At 42.9% G+C, this 22,636-nt stretch overlaps 3 protein-coding genes across 3 annotated transcripts; all 3 read right to left on the minus strand.

Moving 5' to 3' along the window:
* Window positions 1-10,204, minus strand: LOC136445632 (rab GDP dissociation inhibitor alpha-like). The gene is made up of 9 exons (XM_066443762.1): window positions 10,054-10,204; window positions 9,081-9,284; window positions 7,971-8,021; window positions 6,949-7,026; window positions 5,899-6,004; window positions 4,962-5,133; window positions 4,183-4,327; window positions 3,479-3,533; window positions 1-212 (listed from the first exon to the last, which is right to left on the minus strand). Exons 1-9 carry the CDS (start codon window positions 10,182-10,184, stop codon window positions 72-74), a joined length of 1,083 nt encoding a protein of 360 aa, XP_066299859.1. The 5' UTR covers window positions 10,185-10,204; the 3' UTR covers window positions 1-71.
* A 3,118-nt stretch (window positions 10,205-13,322) lies between these two features.
* LOC136445673 (uncharacterized) lies at window positions 13,323-17,028 on the minus strand. The gene is made up of 14 exons (XM_066443806.1): window positions 16,906-17,028; window positions 16,426-16,704; window positions 16,051-16,306; window positions 15,771-15,882; window positions 15,446-15,561; window positions 15,087-15,220; window positions 14,949-14,981; window positions 14,695-14,833; window positions 14,387-14,583; window positions 14,195-14,275; window positions 13,955-14,080; window positions 13,728-13,826; window positions 13,517-13,591; window positions 13,323-13,391 (listed from the first exon to the last, which is right to left on the minus strand). The coding sequence occupies exons 1-14, from the start codon at window positions 17,026-17,028 to the stop codon at window positions 13,323-13,325; spliced, it is 1,839 nt and encodes a 612-aa protein (XP_066299903.1).
* Window positions 16,056-17,865, minus strand: LOC136445634 (GATA zinc finger domain-containing protein 4-like). Its single transcript, XM_066443764.1, has 2 exons — window positions 16,426-17,865; window positions 16,056-16,306 (listed from the first exon to the last, which is right to left on the minus strand). Exon 1 carries the CDS (start codon window positions 17,610-17,612, stop codon window positions 17,253-17,255), a length of 360 nt encoding a protein of 119 aa, XP_066299861.1. The 5' UTR covers window positions 17,613-17,865; the 3' UTR covers window positions 16,056-16,306; window positions 16,426-17,252.
* Between the last annotated feature and the right edge of the window lie 4,771 nt (window positions 17,866-22,636).

The raw sequence follows: 22,636 nt of genomic DNA on the forward strand, positions 1-22,636 counted from the left end.
GAAGTGCCCCTATGTTTTTTTTCGGAGCTGAAAGACCGTGCTGCTGATGACTGGAACCGCCTGCTTGGTCACTATTCGTCTTCGGTCTGGATCTTGTCCGCCACCTTCGTGAAATCGAACTCCTCGCCGAAGTACCGTTTGTAAATGTCCAGGATGTCCAGACAGGTCGTCTCGAAGTGGGTCGTGGCGTCGTAGGACGTGGAAACAAACAGCTACGGGGACGAGAAGCACAATGTGTTATACTGTTAATTCACAAATATTCGCGGTGGTTTTATGTTCGCGGTTCTCGCAGTGAAATCTCTACCGCAAACTTAAAACCACCGCAAAAAGCCATTCTATTGTGTGACAGTAGCGCTACTACTATTTCAAACCCGTACTCAAAACCACTGTGAATACTCCTTTTTCTCCCTACCACGAAATTAAATCCCCGTGAACATTCCAGCATTTACAGTATGCTCTTTGATCATCTCATCCATGCTTTAGTCTAATTATTTGACTGTTGGGGCACCACAGCCTTCCCTCCTCCCTGGACGGTTCTTTGCAGGGGAGTTTTGGCTAGTCCTGCTGAGCGTGACACGTGGCTGTGCCACTTCAGTGTTCTTTTCTGTACTTGACAAATTCAAATAACAAGGAACATGAAAACCTACCACTAATGATTGGTACATACTATAGACCTCCATCGGACCAGGGCAATAGCCTGGATGAACTGGACAAGTCCATAAGTAAGATGGGACCTAAAATTAACTCTGACAACGTGATCATCCTTGGAGACTTTAACACACCTGGTATAAATTGGGATGCTAGCATAACACATAACACCCAGAACAATTCAGGGCAGGCACAGAAGCTACTGCACTTAGTGGATAACCATGGGTTATTCCAAACAGTTCAAGAGCCCACTAGGAATGGTAATCTCTTGGACCTGGTCTTAGTTAATAACCCAAACATAATCGAAAAGACCACAGTAGTTCCTGGAATAAGTGACCACGACATGGTATTGGTGGATGTAAACCTTGCACCCAAACAAAACAGGAAACCCAAGAGAAAAATGTACATTCGAACTAAAGCTGATGAACCGGCCATTAAGAGTGACCTTAGTGATTATGCAACAAACTTTAACAAACGAACCGAGGATATGTCCGTGACACAGAAGTGGGATGATTTTAAAGACAAAATAAAGCACACGATGAACTTGCACATCCCTAGTAAAACAACATCAAGCAGATACAACCTGCCTTGGTTCAACAGAAACCTAAGAAGACATTGTCGTAAGAAACAACGTCTTTACAACAAAGCTAAGAGAACAGGGCGAGAGGAAGACATGAACAAATACAAGAGAGTTAAGAAGGGTGTACAGAAAAGCATAAGAGCAGCACATTCAAAATATGTGGCAGACATACTGGGGGAAGCCATAATAGACAAACCCGAAACATTCTGGTCATACATAAAAGGCCTAAGAAGAGACCTTGTCGGCGTAGCCCCTCTAAAGATTGGGAATTTCATTATCAGTGATAGCGAGAAAAAAGCAGAGGCACTCAGTTCACAGTTTAAAAGTGTGTTCACAGAAGAAGACACAACAAACATGCCAACTCTCGGACAGCCCTGTACCCCTCCCATGGAACACATAGTGATTTCCCCTAATGGTGTCGAAAAAATGCTCCAAGGTCTCAATCCATCTAAAGCATCTGGTCCAGACCAAATACCTCCTTGGTTCCTCAAAATGACAGCCACCGAAATAGCACCTGTGTTAACCAATATTTTCCAACACTCGTTAGACAAAGGAGAAATTCCCAAAGACTGGAGGGATGCAAATATATGTGCCATTTTTAAAAAGGGAGATAGAGCTGTCCCCGGCAACTACCGACCTGTATCACTGACCTGTATATCCTGCAAACTACTTGAACACATTATCCATAGTCATGTCATGAAACACTTAGAAAGTTTCAATATATTGACTGACTACCAACATGGATTCAGAGCAAAGCGATCCACAGAAACACAGCTTATATTGACAGCTCACGTCATAGCTGGCGCACTGAACAGTAAAAAACAGGTAGATCTAGCAATTCTTGATTTTACTAAAGCTTTCGATAAAGTCCCACATAGCAGACTCATCACAAAACTAGAGCACTACGGAATTCAAGGCACCACACTAAACTGGTTGAAGGCTTTCTTGACCAATAGGGAACAGACGGTAGTGGTAGAAGGCAAGGCCTCAGCTCCAGTTAGAGTTGCGTCAGGCGTACCACAGGGAACCGTTCTGGGACCGTTACTCTTCCTCCTGTACATAAATGACTTACCAGACCAGCTTGATTCAAATGTTAGGTTATTTGCCGATGACTGCCTGTTATATATAGAGTTGTCCACACAGAGTGATTCACAGCTTTTGCAAGAAGATTTGAACACACTCGAAGAATGGCAAAGCAGATGGCTAATGCAGTTTAATCCGGAAAAATGTTACATCATGCATATAACAAACAAACGAAACCCAATTATAACCACCTACCAGTTCTGTGGACAGGCTCTAGCAACTGCAAAGAGCCACCCGTACCTAGGCGTTACATTAACAACGGGGCTTAAGTGGAACACCCATATCAACAAAGTAACAACTAAGGCTAAACAGACATTGGGAGTGATCAAACGTAATTTGTGGGCATGCCCAGCAAAGGTAAAATCACTTGCATACACGTCTCTAGTAAGACCAAACCTTGAATATGCTGCAACAGTTTGGGATCCATACACAAAGAAGGATATAGATAAACTGGAGAGGGTGCAGAACCAAGCTGCCAGATTCTGCACGAACAACTATGAAAGGGGCGCTAGTGTAACAAAAATGAAAGCAGACCTGCAATGGATGTCACTTGAGGACAGGAGAACAATGTCCAGACTTTGCATGATGTACAAGATGACTAATAAACTTGTGGACGTCCCGACTGATAAGTATCTAATGCCAGCTCAGAAGAGGACCAGAAATAGTCATGCTTTTAAGTACCAGAGTTATCAGCCAAGGATTGATGTGTTCAAAAATTCGTATTTCCCGAGAACCATAGTAGAATGGAACTCGTTGTCATCAAGTACTGTAGGAGCTTCCTCACTAAGTAGCTTTAAAGAACGGTTGCAGTCAGATATGTAAAGACTAGGTGTAACAGACCGTTCGGTGTAATATGACCAGCTGCTGCCGCGCCGCGTGCCTGCGAAGCTGGTGTGTTACGCCTAATGGCGGTTATACCGGCTATATAGATACAGATAGATACCTTGTTGTTTGTGCCATCATCTATTGGTTCAAATAACGAGGAACATGGAAACCAACCTTGCTGTCTGTGCCATCATCTATTGGTTCAAATAACGAGGAACATGAAAACCTACCTTGTTGTTTGTGCCATCATCTATTGGTTCAAATAACGAGGAACATGGAAACCAACCTTGTTGTTTGTGCCATCATCTATCGGTTCAAATAACAAGGAACATGAACACCTACCTTGCTGTCTGTGCCATCATCTATTGGATCAAACAGATCGCTCACGCTCACGAACCTGAGGAGAGGAAATGGACATAGAGAGGTTAATACAATCTATCAATCATAGACAAAATCTGTTTTTCCTTTGTTCAGATATGCTCCTTGAAAGATTTAAATAAAAATGTCCCTGCTATTCCAAAGCAAGCGGCTATGGGGGCCTTACCTACAGATGATTATAAATTTTTTCCCGCTATTGTTCCCGCATAGATTTCACAGCACTATGTTCAGAATCCTTTCATCAGTCATCTTGCTTTATCAAGTAGCTTCACACTGGGTCACCCCTACTCTTTTCGATAAGTGTGTTGGGCTAATTTACTTGCAGAGGTTTGACACTTGAGGTTTACACCTGAAGCTCTCTCATACACTTTTTCCAGAAAGCATTCTTACTTTCTTACATTCACAAGATCAGACAGATACAAACGTAGTGCTATTCCATACTAAACCCAACTACTGAACACCAATTTGTAAAGTGTAATCTGTTATATATGCTACTGTTGATTGTACATTTTGTCTTTTATATATATTTTGTTTGAGTGTGCTCTTTTGTACTTTTAATCTTAAGACTGCGTATTTCAGCCGGTTTACTTTAAAGAAGGTAACATCGGCTGCAATGCTGTTTTAATTTCTGTATGTGTCAATTCCTGAATAAACCATTTATAGATTACTTTTGATCAATCGGGCCGAGGAGGTCCAGGGCTGGCTTGAGCTCGGTTTCAGGGTCGTCTGTCTCCACGGTTGTGCTGCAGATGGCCAGAAACTTGCCCTTGGCGGCCACGTTGAGGGCATAGGAGACACAGAAGACATAGATGTCTGCACAGAACCGGGGAGAAATGGTTACACATTGTTTTAGTGGAGGTTTGCATATAGATCGTTTTATGGATATAGATTACGGAAGAATGGTTGACGTGACGCAAGCAACACATTACCATTACAACACGCGTGCATACCCCTCATCTTTTCGATAAGTGTGGTGGGTTCTTTAATGTGCTCAAAGTGTGCCTCTCCTCGAACACGGTAACTCCGGCTTTACGTCCCATCCAATAGGACATGTCTGACCGAAGCTAGGTACCAATTTTCACACGAATCGGGTGAGGAAATATGGGTGTAAAGGGACTTTCCCAAGGGCACAACATTGGGGACTGCTAGGGATGCAAACCCAGAACCTTAAGGTTCTAAGTCAACAATACCAACCGTGACCTTGCCACCATTGAATATTACGAGAAAAACACAAGAACATTCAAAGTCCGCTGTAGTACTGTTGGAAAATGCAAGGTGAACGATTTTTGAACTTGACCTACCTTTGCACAACCACCACACACCTACTAAAAATCAGGAAGATCCATCAAAGGTTTCTCGAGTTATGCCCTTGACATACATTCAGACCCACCCAACAGCTGGAGTAACCGAAAATATAATCTTCTCGGCGAAGATAAAAAGTACTTACCGGACTTTCTGCCGACCTGGTTCTGAGGGATGATGAGCTGGCAGGAGAGGGAGTCTTTGGTGTTGGGGACGGGGTGAGACAGGATACAGATGCACCGCACCACCTGGGCAACCTTCTTCACTTTGTCAGTGGCGTAGCTCGGGTCGCACACCACAGCGGAGCACTTAGCAACCTGTACACAACAGCGGAGCACTTAGCATCCTGCACACAGCAGCGGAGCACTTAGCAACCTTCACACAACAGCGGAGCACTTAGCAACCTGCACACAACAGCGGAGCACTTAGCAACCTGCACACAACAGCGGAGCACTTAGCAACCCGCACACAACGGCGGAGCACTTAGCAACCTGCACACAACAGCGGAGCACTTAGCATCCTGCACACAACAGCGGAGCACTTAGCAACCTGCACACAACAGCGGAGCACTTAGCAACCTGCACACAACAGCGGAGCACTTAGCAACCTGCACACAACAGCGGAGCACTTAGCAACCTGCACACAACAGCGGAGCACTTAGCAACCCGCACACAACGGCGGAACACCTAGCAACCTGCACACAACACATACATCATTCCGGTTCCTCCCATACGTACAAATGAAATCAAGAAAACTTCATCACCAAAGAAGGATCCAAAACGAGACCCCAATGCTGAGCAAAATACTGCAAGGCTATAAATGTTTGCAGTGGTCCTTAGATTAGAGAAACTGAATAAAGAGAGGATATAGGAGATTCTTTGTCCACAACCAGGTAATCTCACCTGCTGACGTTTCGGTGTCTATCAGACACCTTCTTCAGAGCTTCTGACTGGAGTCCTGCTTCTCGCCGCTATAAGTAGCCGATGTAGGTGAGGTTTTTCTACTTATCGGCTACTTATAGCGGCGTTCTACCAACCTGAAGAAATTATTTTCGGTCGTGAATAAAGAGAGAGAACGCTGACCTCACCACCGGACTCCACACCGGTCACCTTCCCTTCTGCGTCGTACTGTATGTTACACCCCGCCTTGTCCAGCATGTAGGTTCCACCATAGATTGCACTCAACCTGTAAGAGGCAGATCCATGATTAGTTTCATCACGGTCATAGTCATAAGATAACAATCAAGAGTCATTGCACGAGAAAACCAGGCAAAACCAGGCAGAGGTGGGAAGATGGGGGTCGGCCAAATCGGCTCATACTTTGTACATGTGATAGGTATGTGGAACTATGAACAGCCACATAATTAAAAAAACCACCAGCTATTTTTCTCTGCCTGGTTTCTCATGCAATGACTCTCTAGTTCTTTGTACACAACCAAGTGTTTTATTCAGGCCAATGTTTTGGTGACCATCTGTTGCCTTCCTCAGGGCGCTGCTGCCTGGTTATGTTTTGCATTGCAGCTAGGTGTCGCTGCTTACAGATACAGTCCCAAATGTAAAGTATATTGTATTTACTACACATATACATATTAAGTAGTTCATGCGGTGTTTACAATGCAAAGACTGGAGAAACATCTGTATCTTGTTTTAAACAGTATCGTGACATGAATGTACGATGTAGTCAGAGTTGAGTTTGGCAGTCGGGCCTTTAGTCTCCTCTTGGCCTCTTGCTTAATTATGAAAAATGGAGATATAGTTTTGGGTGTGTCTGTGTGTGTGTTTGCCTGTTTGTTTGTTCGTCTGTTTGTCTGTTTGTGCTTCCGCACTACTCTAGTCAGCATAACTCAAGAGCCTCTTGATGGATTACAATGATATTTGGTGTGTGGGCGGGTGTTGTGAAGCCGGAATTCAAGGTCGATTTTGAGCCCTCTGGTATGTGACCTTGGTACTGCAGCAGAACTTCAGTTTTTGTATCTTCTGACCTAGACGTGCTATGGTCTTGATTTTTCTTTGAAATGTTCGAGAACCACCGAAAGAAACGTGCATGGTCTTAAAACACAGCACTGAAAAAATTAAGCATCATCTAACAGCATTCTTAAAGATGTATCAAGAATATGAGAGGTAGTTTATCTGGCAAAGCCCTGCGGCAGCTCCCCAAGTCCATACAGAGGGTACAGGTATGGAGACGTGCCATGGCGAGAAATGGACTCTCTGTAAGCAGTACAACAAACATTTGAAAATAGTTTCATCAGGTTGGTAGAACATAGGATGTTTGGAATTTCTTTTTGCACAACCAGTAAATCTCACCTGCTGACGTTTCGATGTCTGTGAAACACCTTCTTCAGAGCTTCTGACTGGAGTACTGCTTTTCGTCGCTATAAGTGGCGCTTTTGCGGCGAGAGCACAATCCCAAACGCGGCTGAGCTTGTATCCCCCCTCGTCCCGGGTCATCACCTACATCGGCTACTTATAGCGGCGAGAAGCAGCACTCCAGTCAGCAGCTCTGAAGAAGGTATCTGACAGACATCGAAACGTCAGCAGGTAAGATTTACTGGTTGTGCAAAAAGAAACTCCAAACATCCAATACAACACACATGTCAGCACTCTCTGATACACGCTCCATTTAGATTGCAGTTCCACAGAAACATGTTAGGACGTATGACTCACAATGGATACTGTTTACAAACAATTTCAATTTGTCGGCATCTTACAAGAGGCGGTAGTCAGTACGGCAAACAGAATCATGCATTCACTTATCACAGTAGCGGGTAAGGTGCAGGCGGACTTGCACAGCTCTAATTTCACCAGATAAACAGATGGTATCTCAAGACTAGAATATCAAAGAGCTGCAATGTGACCCCCGTGAGTAGTTTCATCAGGTTGGTAATTCACTGAAGAAAAATAATCTTTTTACACAACTAAGAGATTTATTACACGCATAGTGATGTCATCTCCTGTGATTTGTACATATGTAAATATTTTGCGTTTGGGAATGCATCTCATTATGTTTAAGCAGCAACACCTGTGCTGCATTGCCATGTGAACCAGTCAGAATTGCATTGAAGAAGGTGACAGATGGTCACCGATACGTCGGTGGAATAAATCTCTTGGTTGTGTAAAAAGAGTCTTTTTATTCAGCTGCAATGAGACCTTACATGTAGGGCTTAATCCTCCGAATAGTATCAAGGCAAGGCTGCTGCTTGTAACTGTGGGAACACAATTGGCACAGGCATGATGGTTGGCATACAGTATCATTCAACAATGCAGTGCTTGGTTGATTGCTTTATTAAGAAGCCACCAAAACTTACCACAATTTTCAAACGTTTACTGACAAAAAGAAAACTAGAACCCTGTTAACCTCTCAAAACGCACTCATTACCCAAAAAGTGGGACACTTCGGCTTCCAATGCTTCCAAAAAAGAAGTCAAACCCAAAATGCGTAGATTGTATTCCGTAGTAGTTCTTAGAATAGCCATTTGTTCCTCTTGTCAACATTGTTCAATAACTCGCACTATCTGTACAGTATACCCCTTTCTATTTTTCATGTTGCAATCAGCCCTCGGGCAAGAACTTGCAAATAAAACATTATTAAATGGATGAAATTTGAACCTCAAAACTGCAGAAAGGCTTTAACTACAGAAAGTTAAGCCTCCATTCAAAGACTTGTGTTGTACAGTCAAAAGCAAAAAGGCCTTAAATGCTCTGTGTTGAAAATTAGAGTTTACAGGTTTTTTTTCATAATGAACTCTCTACCAAACACAGTTGTGCTGTGTCCCAAAACAATTTTCAGGTACAGGTCCAGACCTGGACTTAAATAAGTTTGGTCAATTACATGTATCTGTAAGTTATACATGTGGCCAACTGCCTTTCTTAATGGTAAATTGCTTTGTCATCTTTGCATGATGATGTTTACAAGTTTTCTCAAATTTCAAGTGCAAGATTTTCAAAATTGTCTAAAATATGCTGTCTACTAGTTTTATTTTGTTCAGGTACAGGTACAATTGATGTTTAGGTCCAGACCTGAACGTTAACAACTTTTCAGGTACAGGTTCAGTGTTTAGGTTTACAGCCCGCCTCTCAGGCTGGTCTCTACCAGGCTCCGCGGATCGCTGGGAAAATAGTAGAAATCGGCGAACCGCCTATTGAGCTTTACTGTATAGCGGACTACCCCTGGCATACTATTCACTCTATTTGGCCGATTTCTACTATTTTCCCAGCGATCCGCGGAGCCTGGTAGAGGCTACTCTCAGGCTAAGTTTCCCTACTTGTCATCCCTCCACAGGGCCAGGGCATGGCCGGTAAAGTCGGCTGTGTTGAGGTCCAGCTTGAAGTGCTTGTACACGTCCTCCATTGTGGCTTTTGCGATGTCGATGGGCCGGTGGGTCTTTGGGTCGCTCTCATCAAGGTTGTTGACCCAAACCAGGAAGACGCGGTAACGGCGCTTCTCGAATATCCCCATCAAACCTGCCGTACAGACGGGGGGAGGGGGGGGGGGGTTAATACCCATCCAGCCATTTTGTCCAGCTAGCAGTTTGTAGCTTTGCAGATTTTTTTAGTCTTTATCATCTGTCCGAAATCTAAGAAACTATGGTTGTTACTAGCCATGCAGCTCATCAGTTCTAGCTAGCAGATCGTAACTTTGCAGATTTTGTTAGTCTTATTAATCATCTGTCAGAAATCTAAGAAACTATGTCCGTTGGCATTTAACGGTAAGATAGTTACTGCTCTCATTAGTATGCAGTTCATCAATGATTTTGGAGTCGTTGTTAGTATGAATCAAGTCACAAATGATAAGAGTATATAAAACCCTTTCCTAATTTGATCATCGCATAACTGTTAAATTGCCACCTGCCACGAATGAGTTAGCAAGTGATCACTCTCAAACACAGTCAGACTTCCGAAACCGAAATCCAACTCTTAGAAAAGACGCCTTCTGTACAGAATGTCTCAGTTGTGGAACAACACCGGCAGCAACTAGCAAATAATTGAACTGTAATTATTGCTTTTAAGGCACTTTTTTTCCCTCTACTGTCAATTTGTATGCCTTTGTATGTTTTAATTGTTATGTGTAAATATGAATGTGTAGACAACAGGAAGAATAGCCTCTTATGAGGCTAATTGTGGATCTAAATAAAACTCAAAACTCAAACGCCAACATCAACGATTCCAAGAGAGATTGCAGGGTTCATTCAAGTGAGAACACGCCACACCAGAGTTAGTATTTGGGACTCATGTGATGCCAGGGCCTCCTTGTCATTAGCGGGTATTTTGTGAACGTTGCCGCCTCCACTGAACACATAGCTATTTTCACACGACTGGAACCCTAGATACCTGGTCACCCCCGTGTGGATCAACAGCTTTACAAGCATCCCTGGAAAGAACGGCGAGAGAAAAGAAAAATATTGTACATCACGGAAGACGGATCGAAACACTTACTGGATTCCAAGGTAGCGCGCGTAGTCCAGTGGTTAGCGATCTTGCCTTTTGAACAAGAAGCCCCGGGTTCGATCCCGGCTGTGTCGCTCACCCGACATGCACGCTACCGGAAAGGTCGCAGTCTATGGTCCACTGTTCGTTGTGCTTGTCGAAAAGAGCTAGGGGAATTTCCCCGGTACAATGAACCTGTAAATACTGTACATAGCGTATGTCTTCTCTGTCACAACCAGTGGAAGATGAGCTCATCTGTTCATTGAGTTCGCTTGAGCTAAACTGGTTCGAGATGACTTTTTCCTTTCCTGCTCTGTGGCAGGGACCTTTAAAGATTTTGCCATCTTGATACACGTAGCTGCCCTCTACGGACTTGAATTCCAGCTAGCGGGTGACGCCCGTGTGGATGGGAGCTTGACAAGCCTGAAGGTACAATGACAGTTGGACAGATGACAGAAATGGGTAGGTGAGGACAGGAAGACAGACATGGGATAGTAGAAGTTCAGGTGAAACCAATGCTATGAAAAAGACTTTCATGTATCCATATCTATGTGGAACAGTTTGCCACATCGGATACAAACTGCAACACAGAGCAGGTTTAGGCAGGCGATGCTAAGCATAAGGCATAGTGGATAAGCTAGGTAATTTTAATGATGATGATGTAGTAAGTTTATGTAGTCTGTCAGATCAAGGTCCTTGGTCAGATGTATGTTTGTTTTACTCCGGGAAGAGTAGCTACATACTCACTGTATGATAGCTAATGGAGGTAAGAAAGTATCAGTATCAGGTATCTCATGAGAAAAGAGAAATATATCCGAGGTTAATCACACAATTTAATTCTATTTTTCTGTAACTTTTAGAAAGCAGTTCTCACCGGCTCCTCTTCTCATCTCCCATTCCTCTGCTCTGCTTCCATCTTGAGGATCCAGGCCTTCAAACTACAAAATGGCCCGGTACAAGAGCGCTATGTTTGGGTGTATAGCAGCAAGCCAAACCAATTAGATGACGTGCCCCTTGCCTACTCCTACAATACCATACATGGCCATGTAGGAGTGGCTACCGCCCGTCCTGGGAACAGCCGCGCGTGCCCGCAGCCGGCTCAGAGGGCATGGTGATTGACAGCCTACTGCCCCGGGCTTTCCTGACCTCCATTCCAAGAAAACATTTCCCACACATGGTCACACGTTTGTTCATTGTAGTATACTAGTAAAGAATGGCAGGATTCCCGTTTGGTGAAGATTTTTTGGGAGACAAAGACTTCGGGAAAGTCTTACGGACAAGACGGAAGCAGCCACCAAAACTGTGGAAAGTGGAGGATGTAGTGCAAGAGGAGATTAGAGATGAAGGTGAAATCTGGGTAAGTTACCACGTGTACTTTGATACTTCAACTGTCTTACATGCCGTCTTCCCCAACATTTGGCTTTTAAGTAACATCTTGGGATACTTAGCACAATATACGTTTAGAGTGATACCACGGTAGGAAGGAATTATAGAAATTAGGCAACGTTTTGAGAAGGTGTGGCAATTTTATTCAACCTTATTCTGGTAAGTAGGTCCTCTCCTCCTAAGTAGGTCATACATGACACATGTACTGGACACTGAGCATTTATTTCATAATCCATGAAAAAGAAGCTTGTGAGAAGATCGTGTTGGAGGGCAAAAGTTTACTTACAAATGGTGGAAATTATGTACAAAACCTTGATATCATTACCTGAGAATACACACAATATTATTTGGCAGGTGAAGGTGAGATGGACAGGGAGCTGGCCAGGGCAGCAGCATTCTTGGGTCCCCCTCCAACAAAACCCAGAGTTGGAGGCCTACCTTCACCATCATAGGGAGGCCACTGCTCTGGGGAAGGGAGCTGGGGGGACTCAAGAGGACCCACCCTGTATCCAGTATTTGAGGACTGCAATCCTCACTGCCATAGGGCAGTGCAGCGACAGGGCTGGCCAGTATACCAGCAAGGCCAGCCTGACCATCCCCTTCCCACGGGCAGATTTTGACAAGGTATATACACAAGTCCTTTTTTGCTTCCATTATAGCAATATATACATTATTGCAATATCATATAAACATAGATTTACAATACAATTTAATAAACAGAATGTTGTTTGCTCTTAGCCACCTGCATTTTTCTCATTTCAGCACTTTCGTCAGCTGAGCATAGTGGGTTGGATGGCAGGAGTCTCTGGGCAACCAGAGACATTCTCCTGCCATCCAAGGGAGCTCATCCCCGTCCTAGGCAGAGGGTGGCATCGGAAACCTCTGAAGTCATCCTCTGTCGTCCTCGTCACAGCCGTGCGTGTCACCTGGGGCTACAGACCAGTGGTCAGATATGACCACACTGCTTGCCCCAGGTGCACGCACAAGAGGGCTGAGAGGCTCAGGCCACCAGAATGCTGTCCAAAGGTAATCATATCTATCAAACTCACATACATAACAAACAACATTACAATAATAAAAAAAACACATTCAATACATAATCACTGCTTAAACAATCAGTCCATACAGACAGTATTCCACAAAATACATGTTTTCTCATTCACAATTATATGTTTGAATATTTACAGGAGAAACAACACATTGACGACGGCTGGATTTCCCTACTGCTTACAAGAGAGCTGATAAACACCCTCCACCCAAACAGGTACACTATAAGAGTATCTACAGTACTGGTCCCTTCAAGTTAAGACTCGTCATCATCGTCCTCTTCGAACCGTTCCACTTCATCCTCTTCCAGCACCTGCTGTTCTTCTGCTAAACGTTTAAAAAAAAAACAGTTTATCAATCTATACCAGATTAATGGCATCCCACTCATTCTATTAGGGGCATTACTTTGTGATGTGTACAGCAGTGAGATTTATGGAACAGCCAATGTTTAATGTCACCCAAGTAAAATGAATGACAGGCTGGAACACTATATATGGATGATACACAACAATTCTACACTCTTTTTCTAGTGTGGAAGACAGGGCAGCTACATGTAGTTGAAATATAATGGTACCTAGGTAAAATGGTATTCCAAATCTGACAAACCTGGCAAGGTGGCTTTTCGCTGGGAAGCATTTGGGCCCATATTAGCTAGCTTTCGTCCTGTCTAGGCCATTGAGCACGGCAAACAAGTCTCTGTTTTCATATTCCATAACCTGTAAAAATCAGATTTAAAACGTTACAATTTGCACTATTTGTACAGTATGGTCATTACAATTTGTGTCTTCTGTCACTTGCTTCACAGGAAATGAAAGGAAATGCAGTGCAGACATCATCATACCTGTGTTGTCCATGTGCTGCCCCTGCCACTCCTCTGGCTTCCGTGATGAAATCTCCGGTTTTGTGTGTGGTTTTTCTAAGCGGAAAATAACACTTGTTTTTTTAATTATTTTTACATGAACATATGTACATAGTAGAACATCTCAAAAGTGCAAACAATTGTATACAATTAGTTATCTCTTACTAATTCAAATGTAAAATATAACACATACCTGCTCAACGCTTTCACAGGAGAGATCATTGATGAACTTATACTTTGACAAGAACTGTGGAATATGGTACACCAAAGTATGTATATATGGTGTAACATGCTGAAAGAGATAAAACAAAGGAAATATAAGGATTAATATTCTTGGGCAATAAGTAACAGTGACAACTATTGCAATTGTAATGGTTTCAAATCAGTTTTCTGGCTACATCATTATGTGGTTTAACTTACTTCATCAAATGTAGCCAGGCGGAAGAATTTTCCCCACTTGACCGCCTGTTCCTTGAAGGAAGAAGGCGTCAGGTAGCCCTCCTCGCCTGGGCTAGACTTCATGGCCACTGCCAGCACCTCAAAGTCCTGTAAATGTCAGCATATTGATTACAGATGGATAGCAATAACATATGCTGTGTCTGCTTTCAATCTTGAATTAGAATTACAGAAATTGGAGCATTAGAAGTGGATATAGCTTACTTTCCACAGTTGGATGATGTTCGCAACTATGAGAATTGGGTTGGACTCCTCATCATCTTCTTCATCCTCTGGAAGGGGAATCTGAAAAAAAATTGTTTCTACTATTCAATACATGTATATGTGAACAGATGCCAAAACTAGGTATTGACAAAATCTCCACATACTGCATAGTACCAAATTTTTCCCACGTACCTGATCACTTTCGAGGAACCTGGATAACCTCTCCACAAGGGCAGCCTTCAAGCCAGTTTCGGGCAATCCATGTTTTCGAAGCTCGACCTTAAGCTTCGCCACAGACAGGCTGGCTATAGTCAGCCCTCTAGGGCTCCACCTGTCTGTAAGCACAGCATTAAGGTTGAGCTTCGCGAAGACTCGCTCCAGTTGTTTTGCTGTAAATGAAATCAGTGTTAGCCCATGTCTCTGCGAATTTGATACTTTAGCTGGGAAATTTGATTGAAATGTTTAAGAACATATAAAACATACTGGGTCATCAACCGTACCATTCAGCTGCGTCCATGTTTTCACTGATCCCTTCCCATCGTCTCCAGCCCCTTCCATGATTCTGAAGGGCACGCCAATCTCCTTCATCGCCCTCACCAGCTGCTCTATCCTCCGCTGGTTAATCGCCCACACAACAACCTGTATTTAAGGTAGAATTCACATTATAATGCTATCAAGACAGTGCTGAAAAGTCATTAGTACATAGCACAAATATCAAATTGAAAACAACATTGAAAAAAGGTTGTTTTGCTACCTGATTAAACATCTTGCCCCGGACTCGCATACCCTGTAAAAGGCATAAGGTTTAGTATTGATATTGATATTTGATAAAAGAAAGAAAGAAGTAACATTTCAAAAATCGATTATCTACAAGTTCCCACCAAATACATACACAATGTAGAACGTCTGGAACAATGACTTCAGATGGCAAGTGTAGTAATGGTGGCAGAATATGCCCCCTGTGGTCTCTCTTGCCAATGTATGTTGTGTGATCCCCAGGGCGCCTCTGTATGTCCCAATCGTCGACTGTGCAGATAAATCAGAAATGTGCATTATTCTCATGTTTTACCATACTTTGTCATGTCTCAAACATTCAGTTTGAAAACACAGTAGAAGATTGCATTTAGAAATCTAACACCATGGTATATCGTAGCCGAGATTTTTGGTCAGCTAATGTACCACAATGTATATATGTACAGCATGGAAACATCTTCATATATAAGATATTGTAACATGATTATGGGTACTTACTGTTGAAATTGCAGATTTCCTTCTTGGTGCAGTGGCACCAAATACAGAAGTTCTTGCTACTCGCCTGGTTCAGGCCCAACAATGTTGCTAGGAACTTCCAATCTGCTGTCAGGAACCTTGAATTTGCACAGGGAGAAATCATGTTTAGATAAACCATGATACAAAAATTTGAATATCCCGATTTGTTTCTTCAGTGGCAAGCATACTTTCCAGTCTAATGGCTACTACTTGCTGTATTTTGATGATAGACTTCTAAGTTTGTACACATGGCAGCAAAAAATACATGAAATCCATCTACTTAGTAAAATCAAGAAACACTGCATACCATTTGACTTTGATGAGCTTATCATCAATGACTAGGCCATTCTTCCCAATATCTTCTATTTCCTTGTAAACAAGGGCTGCGGTCCTCTGCTGTGTATCGTGGTCCTCTCCTCCTAGGAACATTAAAGGATACGTAACATTATTGATCGCATTGTGTTTTTTTTTCATTTGATCAAAACGTTTATGATGAGGCAGGTGGGCTTAATTTCATCCAAACTCCAATTCAGAGCAGGTTGGCAAGAGAGGTTTTATGTATGCCACAAATGTCTTAAAACTCTTACCTTCGTATACAAATATGCAGGCTTCCTCGTCTATGGTGTGGTGCAGCTGGGCACTCTCCGTGTTCTCATCAATGGTATCCCTGTTTGGGATGATCCGGAGAGTGCCCATAACTGCACCAATCCTGTTGTTCCGAGTCACCTGTCTGCCATCTCCAGAGAATCGAACAGATATTTGGTCTCCACAATCTTTGTGTTTTGGGTGGCGGAGAAGGAAGGTTAGCAGCTCCCTCACTGACCGCCGCGCCATGTTGCATGCCTACAATGCAGGAAAACAGATAAACTGAAGTGAAATGCAATTGTGCAGTTTTTGTTAAGATGCGGCATGGCAATGTTTTGTCACAGGAAATTGTTGACTTTTTTGAATAGTAATCTTACCTCTTTGTCTGTGGTGATTCCAATCATCTTGTTCTGCTCTTTCTTCTCATTCCCAAGTTTGTACAGAGGTGGCACAGTCTCTGGGGACATCATTCTGATCTCATGATATCCCACATCAGAAATGACAAATTTGTCCTTGATCCTGAGCCACTTCTGTATATGCAGGGTTTTCTCAGCTGGTGTTCTCTCTCCATGCTGAGGTGGGCCTTGTGGTTGGGTGTTCCTCTTTGGCCAGGTGACCTTGTGGGGTTTGTCTTCACCTTCTAGTGTCAGCTCCACCTGTGTTGCAGATGGACTAAGTTTTAGAAATGATATTGAACCTGGTTAAAATGAATATCACTATCTCCCCCATATCTGAGCTTATCATGAATAAACAAAGGTTCAAACAAACAAAATCTACATTAAAATACATATGGCAAAGTATAGTTTTCCATGATCAGGTAAGGCCTGAATGTTGAGAAATGATGAGGATCTTATTACCTTTGCTCTTTTAACCTCCGAGTTGAAAGAGTTAAACGTTTCAAAAAGCCTCTGTTGATAAGTTTCCTTTCTCTTCCTAGCCCCTCTCGGCTGCAGCTGGCTAGATGGTGTCTTTGAGCCCATTTTACGGTGACTTCTTACTCTGGACTTGGCTTGGGTCTTCTTGGCATTGATCCTCTCCTTGAGTGCATTTACTTCTCTCAGATGTTCCTCTTCTTGAGCCTGGAGTTGTTGTATTAAATCTGCAACTCTTGCTCTCTCTTCTCGAACTGCTCTTTCTGCATCTTCGCCATTTGACCTACATTCTTCTAATCTTCGTTCAAAATCCCTAGCTCTCTCTTCTGCGTCTAAACGTTTCCGTCTCTCCTCATGCAGAGCTGCCTGAGATGCTTGTGGAGGCTGTTGTACTGGAATGTACAACACTGGCCCCTGCTGGTACATCTGTTGCTGCTGTTGTTGTTGCTGCTGCTGTTGTAGTACATGTTGCTGCTGTTGTTGTTGTTGTTGCTGCTGTTGTAGTGCATGATGCTGCTGCTGTTGTAGTACATGTTGTTGCTGCTGCTGTTGCTGCTGCTGTTGTAGTACATGTTGTTGCTGCTGTTGATGCTGCTGCTGTTGTAGTACATGTTGTTGCTGCTGTTGTTGCTGCTGCTGTTGTAGTACATGTTGTTGCTGCTGTTGTTGCTGCTGCTGCTGTTGTAGTACATGTTGCTGCTGTTGGTGGTGATGTACCCCACGTTGCTGGAAACCTCTGATGCTGAAGTTGAAGAAGTTTGATGTGGCGTATGGCTGTCCTGGTCCAGGATTTACTTCAACGTCTCCAGCCATTAACAGTAACCATAGGATAACAACGCTGCAACTGTAGCGCATTTTGTAGTGATCGTACGCCACAACAATAGCTTAGAAAAGAACCTCTCACACGCCAGAATATCTAAGAGCAGCCACTTCCCACAAAAACGTTACCAGTTCTGTCACAAAATGCGCGCGCAATCATGTCTGTCTGCCCCTTTCGTTACGAGGTCACAACCCTTGTCAGTTATTCCTTCCCAGGACGGGGAAGTATACTATCGGATTCTTTCTACAAGAACACAAATGCATGTTCAAAGTACCTCTTATACTAGTAGCTTGTTGGGGAGGGGGGCCGCTAATCTTTAGAACAAATCACAAGACCAAAGTAATTAAACGATATTTTTGCTTTATTAAATTAACCACTCAAATCCAAAGACTACGTTGTATCCTCCAGGGTTCAATCAGCGGTCTGAATCAACGTAACACTTACAAAAAACACTCACATAACTGTAGAAATCTTACCAAAACAACCCGGGCGGCCATCTTGTTCACGTGGGTAAAATGGGCCGTTCCAAAAAATAAATGAGGAGAGGGGGTTGACGACCTGGGACAGGATTTGGGATATAGGGGGTTGATGACAGCGGGACAGGATTTTGGGATTTAGGGGGTCTGACATTTGGGCTGGGACAGGATCTAGGATATAGGGGGTTGGTGACAGGGTGGGACAGGATTTTGGCACTATAAGGGGGTCTGGCAGTTGGGTTGGGACAGGATTCTAGGATTTGGGGGGTTGCTGAACATGGCGGGACAGGATTTTCGGATTTAGGGGGTCTGACATTTGGGCTGGGACAGGATCTAGGATTTAGGGGGTTGGTGACAGGACGGGACAGGATTTTGGCAAGGGGGTCTGGCAGTTGGGTTGGGATAGGATCTAGGATTTAGGGGGTTGGTGGCAGGATGGGACAGGATTCTGGCACTATACAGTAAGGGGGTCTGACAGGTAATAATAGAAAACAAATTTTTGCGGTAGTTTGGACTTCACTGCGGGGAGATCACGCGAAAGCGCGAACATGAAATCACTGCGAATATTTCACCCTGATGCAAATTTTTCTGTACTCCTCAATTAACCCTACAATGACTGTCAGTTAACACTATGCACACTTAGATGAAAAGGATATTATTTGTAATTTGTGGCTTCTTGGAGAGATGGGTGGACAGAGGGAGGGGAAGTGATTATCACACAACCATAACAACAGATTAACAGGGCTGAGCCTCCAGGGGGTACTGATCAATAGATAGCATGCATAGAGCAGCAGATTGATTCATGCAGTAGATATGGACAGAGGGTCAACTTTACTTTGTCAATAGCTAAATCATAACAAAATATCAACTACTTTATAGATCACTAGTAGCTGTTCCGCCCATGGTGGTGAATGGATATGCTAATTTTGTAAGAGAAATGTGACCCTGTAATTTCCTGGCTAATGAATTAGATTAGGTGAAAACTTATTATGTTTTGGTCACTTGGAAATATCTTTTAATCAAGTTTTGGCCCAGTTTACAGGATGGATACGCATCAATCTGATACAATCAAATAGCTCAGAAGGGAAAACATGGTGCCAGCTCATGAAAAAGTGCATCCGCTATCTGCATGTGTTGACAAGCAGATTTTCCATGCGCAAGAATCAAACATATTCGGTCCATGTAGGAAAAGCTTTTGGTCTACAACATATCAGGAAATTGTTGGTACGAGGTCATGTCATAAATTCATACACATGAAATTTGTACTTCAGTCCAGGGCTAGAGCAGCAGCAGGATCAGCAGGGAGCCATTCACACCCCTGTCCTGATTGGATAAAGACTCCCAGCTATGTAGTTTTAGGCCAATACAGAAGTAGATTTTCCTACTGTTTCTTTGCATAGCAAGTTTGATCAACTCTATAGAATTGCTTACCGATATTCAGGGAGGGAGGTTACAACATTATTGCACCATACAAACAACTCTAAAAAAAAATGTTATCCTCCATCCAAAACAACACACAGTGTGAAACCAACACATGGCCACACATGGCTTTTGTACTTCTTATCAGGCTGATCGCCCAGTGGGGTGCCTGTTTACAGTTCACCAGTTTCTGTAAAAAATCATCCTTACCAGAGTTCTTGCAGTTTTGAAGGGAAAATAATCACACTTTATTGATACCCTTCAAACTAGACTCTCTAGAATAAATTAAATTGTATTCTACCCTCTTGGAAAAAGATATGAGTGTTTCCAAAGAAGAAGAGCTTCATGACATCTGGCAGTCTAAAGTGTACCTAAGTGATTAGACCACCATGGGGGTCCTCCAGTGCACTGGGATGTTGTTGCTTATCTACTATTGAGGTGGTGTCCAGGAGTTTTGTTTTGTTTTTGTACAGTTCACAAACACCAAAAATAGACAAAATAATGAAGAAAATATGCTGAAAAGGGGTTGTACATTTCAATACCTGCCATTCATGATGCGATGCTTTTTGCAGACAATGAAACAGCCTTGACTCTTGTTTGTTTCCTTGGTTTCATAAGAAACACCACTGGCCAGACAGTGCCCAGGCACAGATGTGTATTGGACCTAATGTTCTAGTCTCTAGATCAAGGAGAAAGGACACAATTTGCCTTCTTTCAGGAGAGTGCGTTTCAACAACTTCGCGTCAAGGTGCTAATTACCCCCAATTTGCATCACCCGCGCTGGCTTGGGTCTTTGTTCACAGTCTGTTTTCACAAGATGACCCTCCCAGGAGATGACGATTTTGAGTGGAGTGACTTTGAAATCCAGCGATTTTGAGGACAATTTTAGCGAAATAGGGCACGAAGAAGCGTGTAGCAATAGCGACAATCCAACAGAGCAGGCAAATACAAACCCCGTTGCCGCCAGCGGCCAAATACGTGTGCGCGGCGAGTGCAGTATACGGGTAAACATACAAGAACGCAGGACGGATAGACATATAGACATGGTTAGGTCAAGTCGAGGTTGTCTATAAGATCGAATAAATAAGTATAAGTAAAACTGGAAAGCGTGGCGATTATCTTTATTTAACCACATTGGTTTGATTCAATGTTTGTGCTAGCTTTTTTTCTGAGAAAAGAAGAATTTAAATTTTTTTAATCAAATTTGATAATATACGATTTTCCCAGCTTAGGCAAAGGACTCCCAACTTGGGAGGCTTTTGCCTGATCTGGGAAAATTGTATACTAATTATTTTCTCAGAAGTCCCAAGTTCCATAACTGCAAATTCAAAAGAGGAAAGTCATTGCTATCGTTTGGCCACACAAGCTTCACACTTGTACTGGTGTTATGAAGAAGTCTCATGGCATGAGTGTAACTAAATGATTGTGCTTCTCTACTTGGGGGGCCAGCAGGAGTTGCTTCCATATGTGTCACAAATCCTGGTGTGACCAAGGAGGTCCTTGGTGTGACCAGACCACAGCCTGATAATGTCCTTGCTGAAACCTATCCATTTTAGCCATCCACCCTTGATTGAAAAAACCCACCCTGATTTTCCAGCCACTTTTTTTGTGCAGCGTGAATACAAAAGTTTATTGCAAGTTCTTGCCCGTAGGCTAATTGCAAGTAACATGAAAGGACGGACAGACAATATATAACAATACAGCATATTGTGACTCAACAAGCAGATGTACTTAGCTCTCTCCCGGTACATCGAGAGCACGCACAGACTCGATGTGCTCTCCTAGAAACACTTCCAGCAGTTCGCAAGCACAAGCCACCAAGAGTTAAACACCTAGAGAGACAACAGCCTCGTATGAACCAAGCGTAACACAGCACCAAGAGACCACGTCTAGCGATATAATAGACGTTAAACAAGGACAACAACAACTTTTCTAGTCTAAATACTAACACTAAATTCTATCTTATTTGGGTTTGACTTCTTTTTCTGAGACAGTGGAAGACGAATGATCCCACTTTATCAAGAATCCAGGAACCAGGGTCCTCCTAATATAAAAAATATCATCTGTCAGGGAGTAGACTCCAACCCTCATCCCGACATCATAAATGGATTATCCTCTGTCTGTAGGGGATCTCTACCCGCCTGGCTCCAAGAACAATGGAATGGGATCAGAGCAGATGACAGGAAATCATTTGCATATTAACTGACGTCTCAAGTTTTAAAAATCTTGTATTTTTCTCACTAGTTTTTGAAGAAAACATTGTCAAAGAAAAATAACCCAGATACATCATACATCACATGTATAGGTGTAACAAACCCCTAATCAATACAATACGTAACTTTACTAGGCAACTTTCCAAAAACCATAACATTGTGTTTTCAACTGCCAAGCAACCCCTTCAAAGTTGGAATTGCATTCTATATTTTCCGGTGAAGAGAATTAGCTTTGATAGCTGTGTGTCTCGTTGGTAGTCTGACAGAAACCAGTATAGACTCCCTGGGGCTCTGTTAGAACTGTACATGTAATTTGTATACTGACAGCCAATGTCTGAGACATTCTTCCAGTCAGAGCATGACAGAGTGTTGTCATTGCTTCATATTCTTTGTTAGTTACTACAAAGCTGACTTGTTTATGTGCAACTATACATTGATATTAAATCATTTTCTACATTTGAAATGTGTGCTGAAGTAATTTAACTTCAACTGTCTTAGACAGGAAGCCCTCCACTGATGTGAACACCACGGCATTCAGAAGCAGACTGAGGTCTGGGAGTTTACGTTAGCTGAATTTATTGGGTGGTTTTCTAGTTCAACTTCAGGGTTGGTCTTTAGAAGAGAGTAGTTTTCTTTTTGTCTGTTAAAATAACATGGACAAATTTGGATGGAATTTGGTGGCCTCTTGAAACAGCGCCTTTCTTTCTTGATCGTAGAACCAAGGACTATATAATGTCCTTGGTAGAACGAAGGGGCATTCAAACAAAATGTGTTTTGTCTTCCACCAT

The sequence above is a fragment of the Branchiostoma lanceolatum genome, chromosome 12 (genome assembly GCF_035083965.1).
Source record: "Branchiostoma lanceolatum isolate klBraLanc5 chromosome 12, klBraLanc5.hap2, whole genome shotgun sequence".
Taxonomy (NCBI): domain Eukaryota; kingdom Metazoa; phylum Chordata; class Leptocardii; order Amphioxiformes; family Branchiostomatidae; genus Branchiostoma; species Branchiostoma lanceolatum.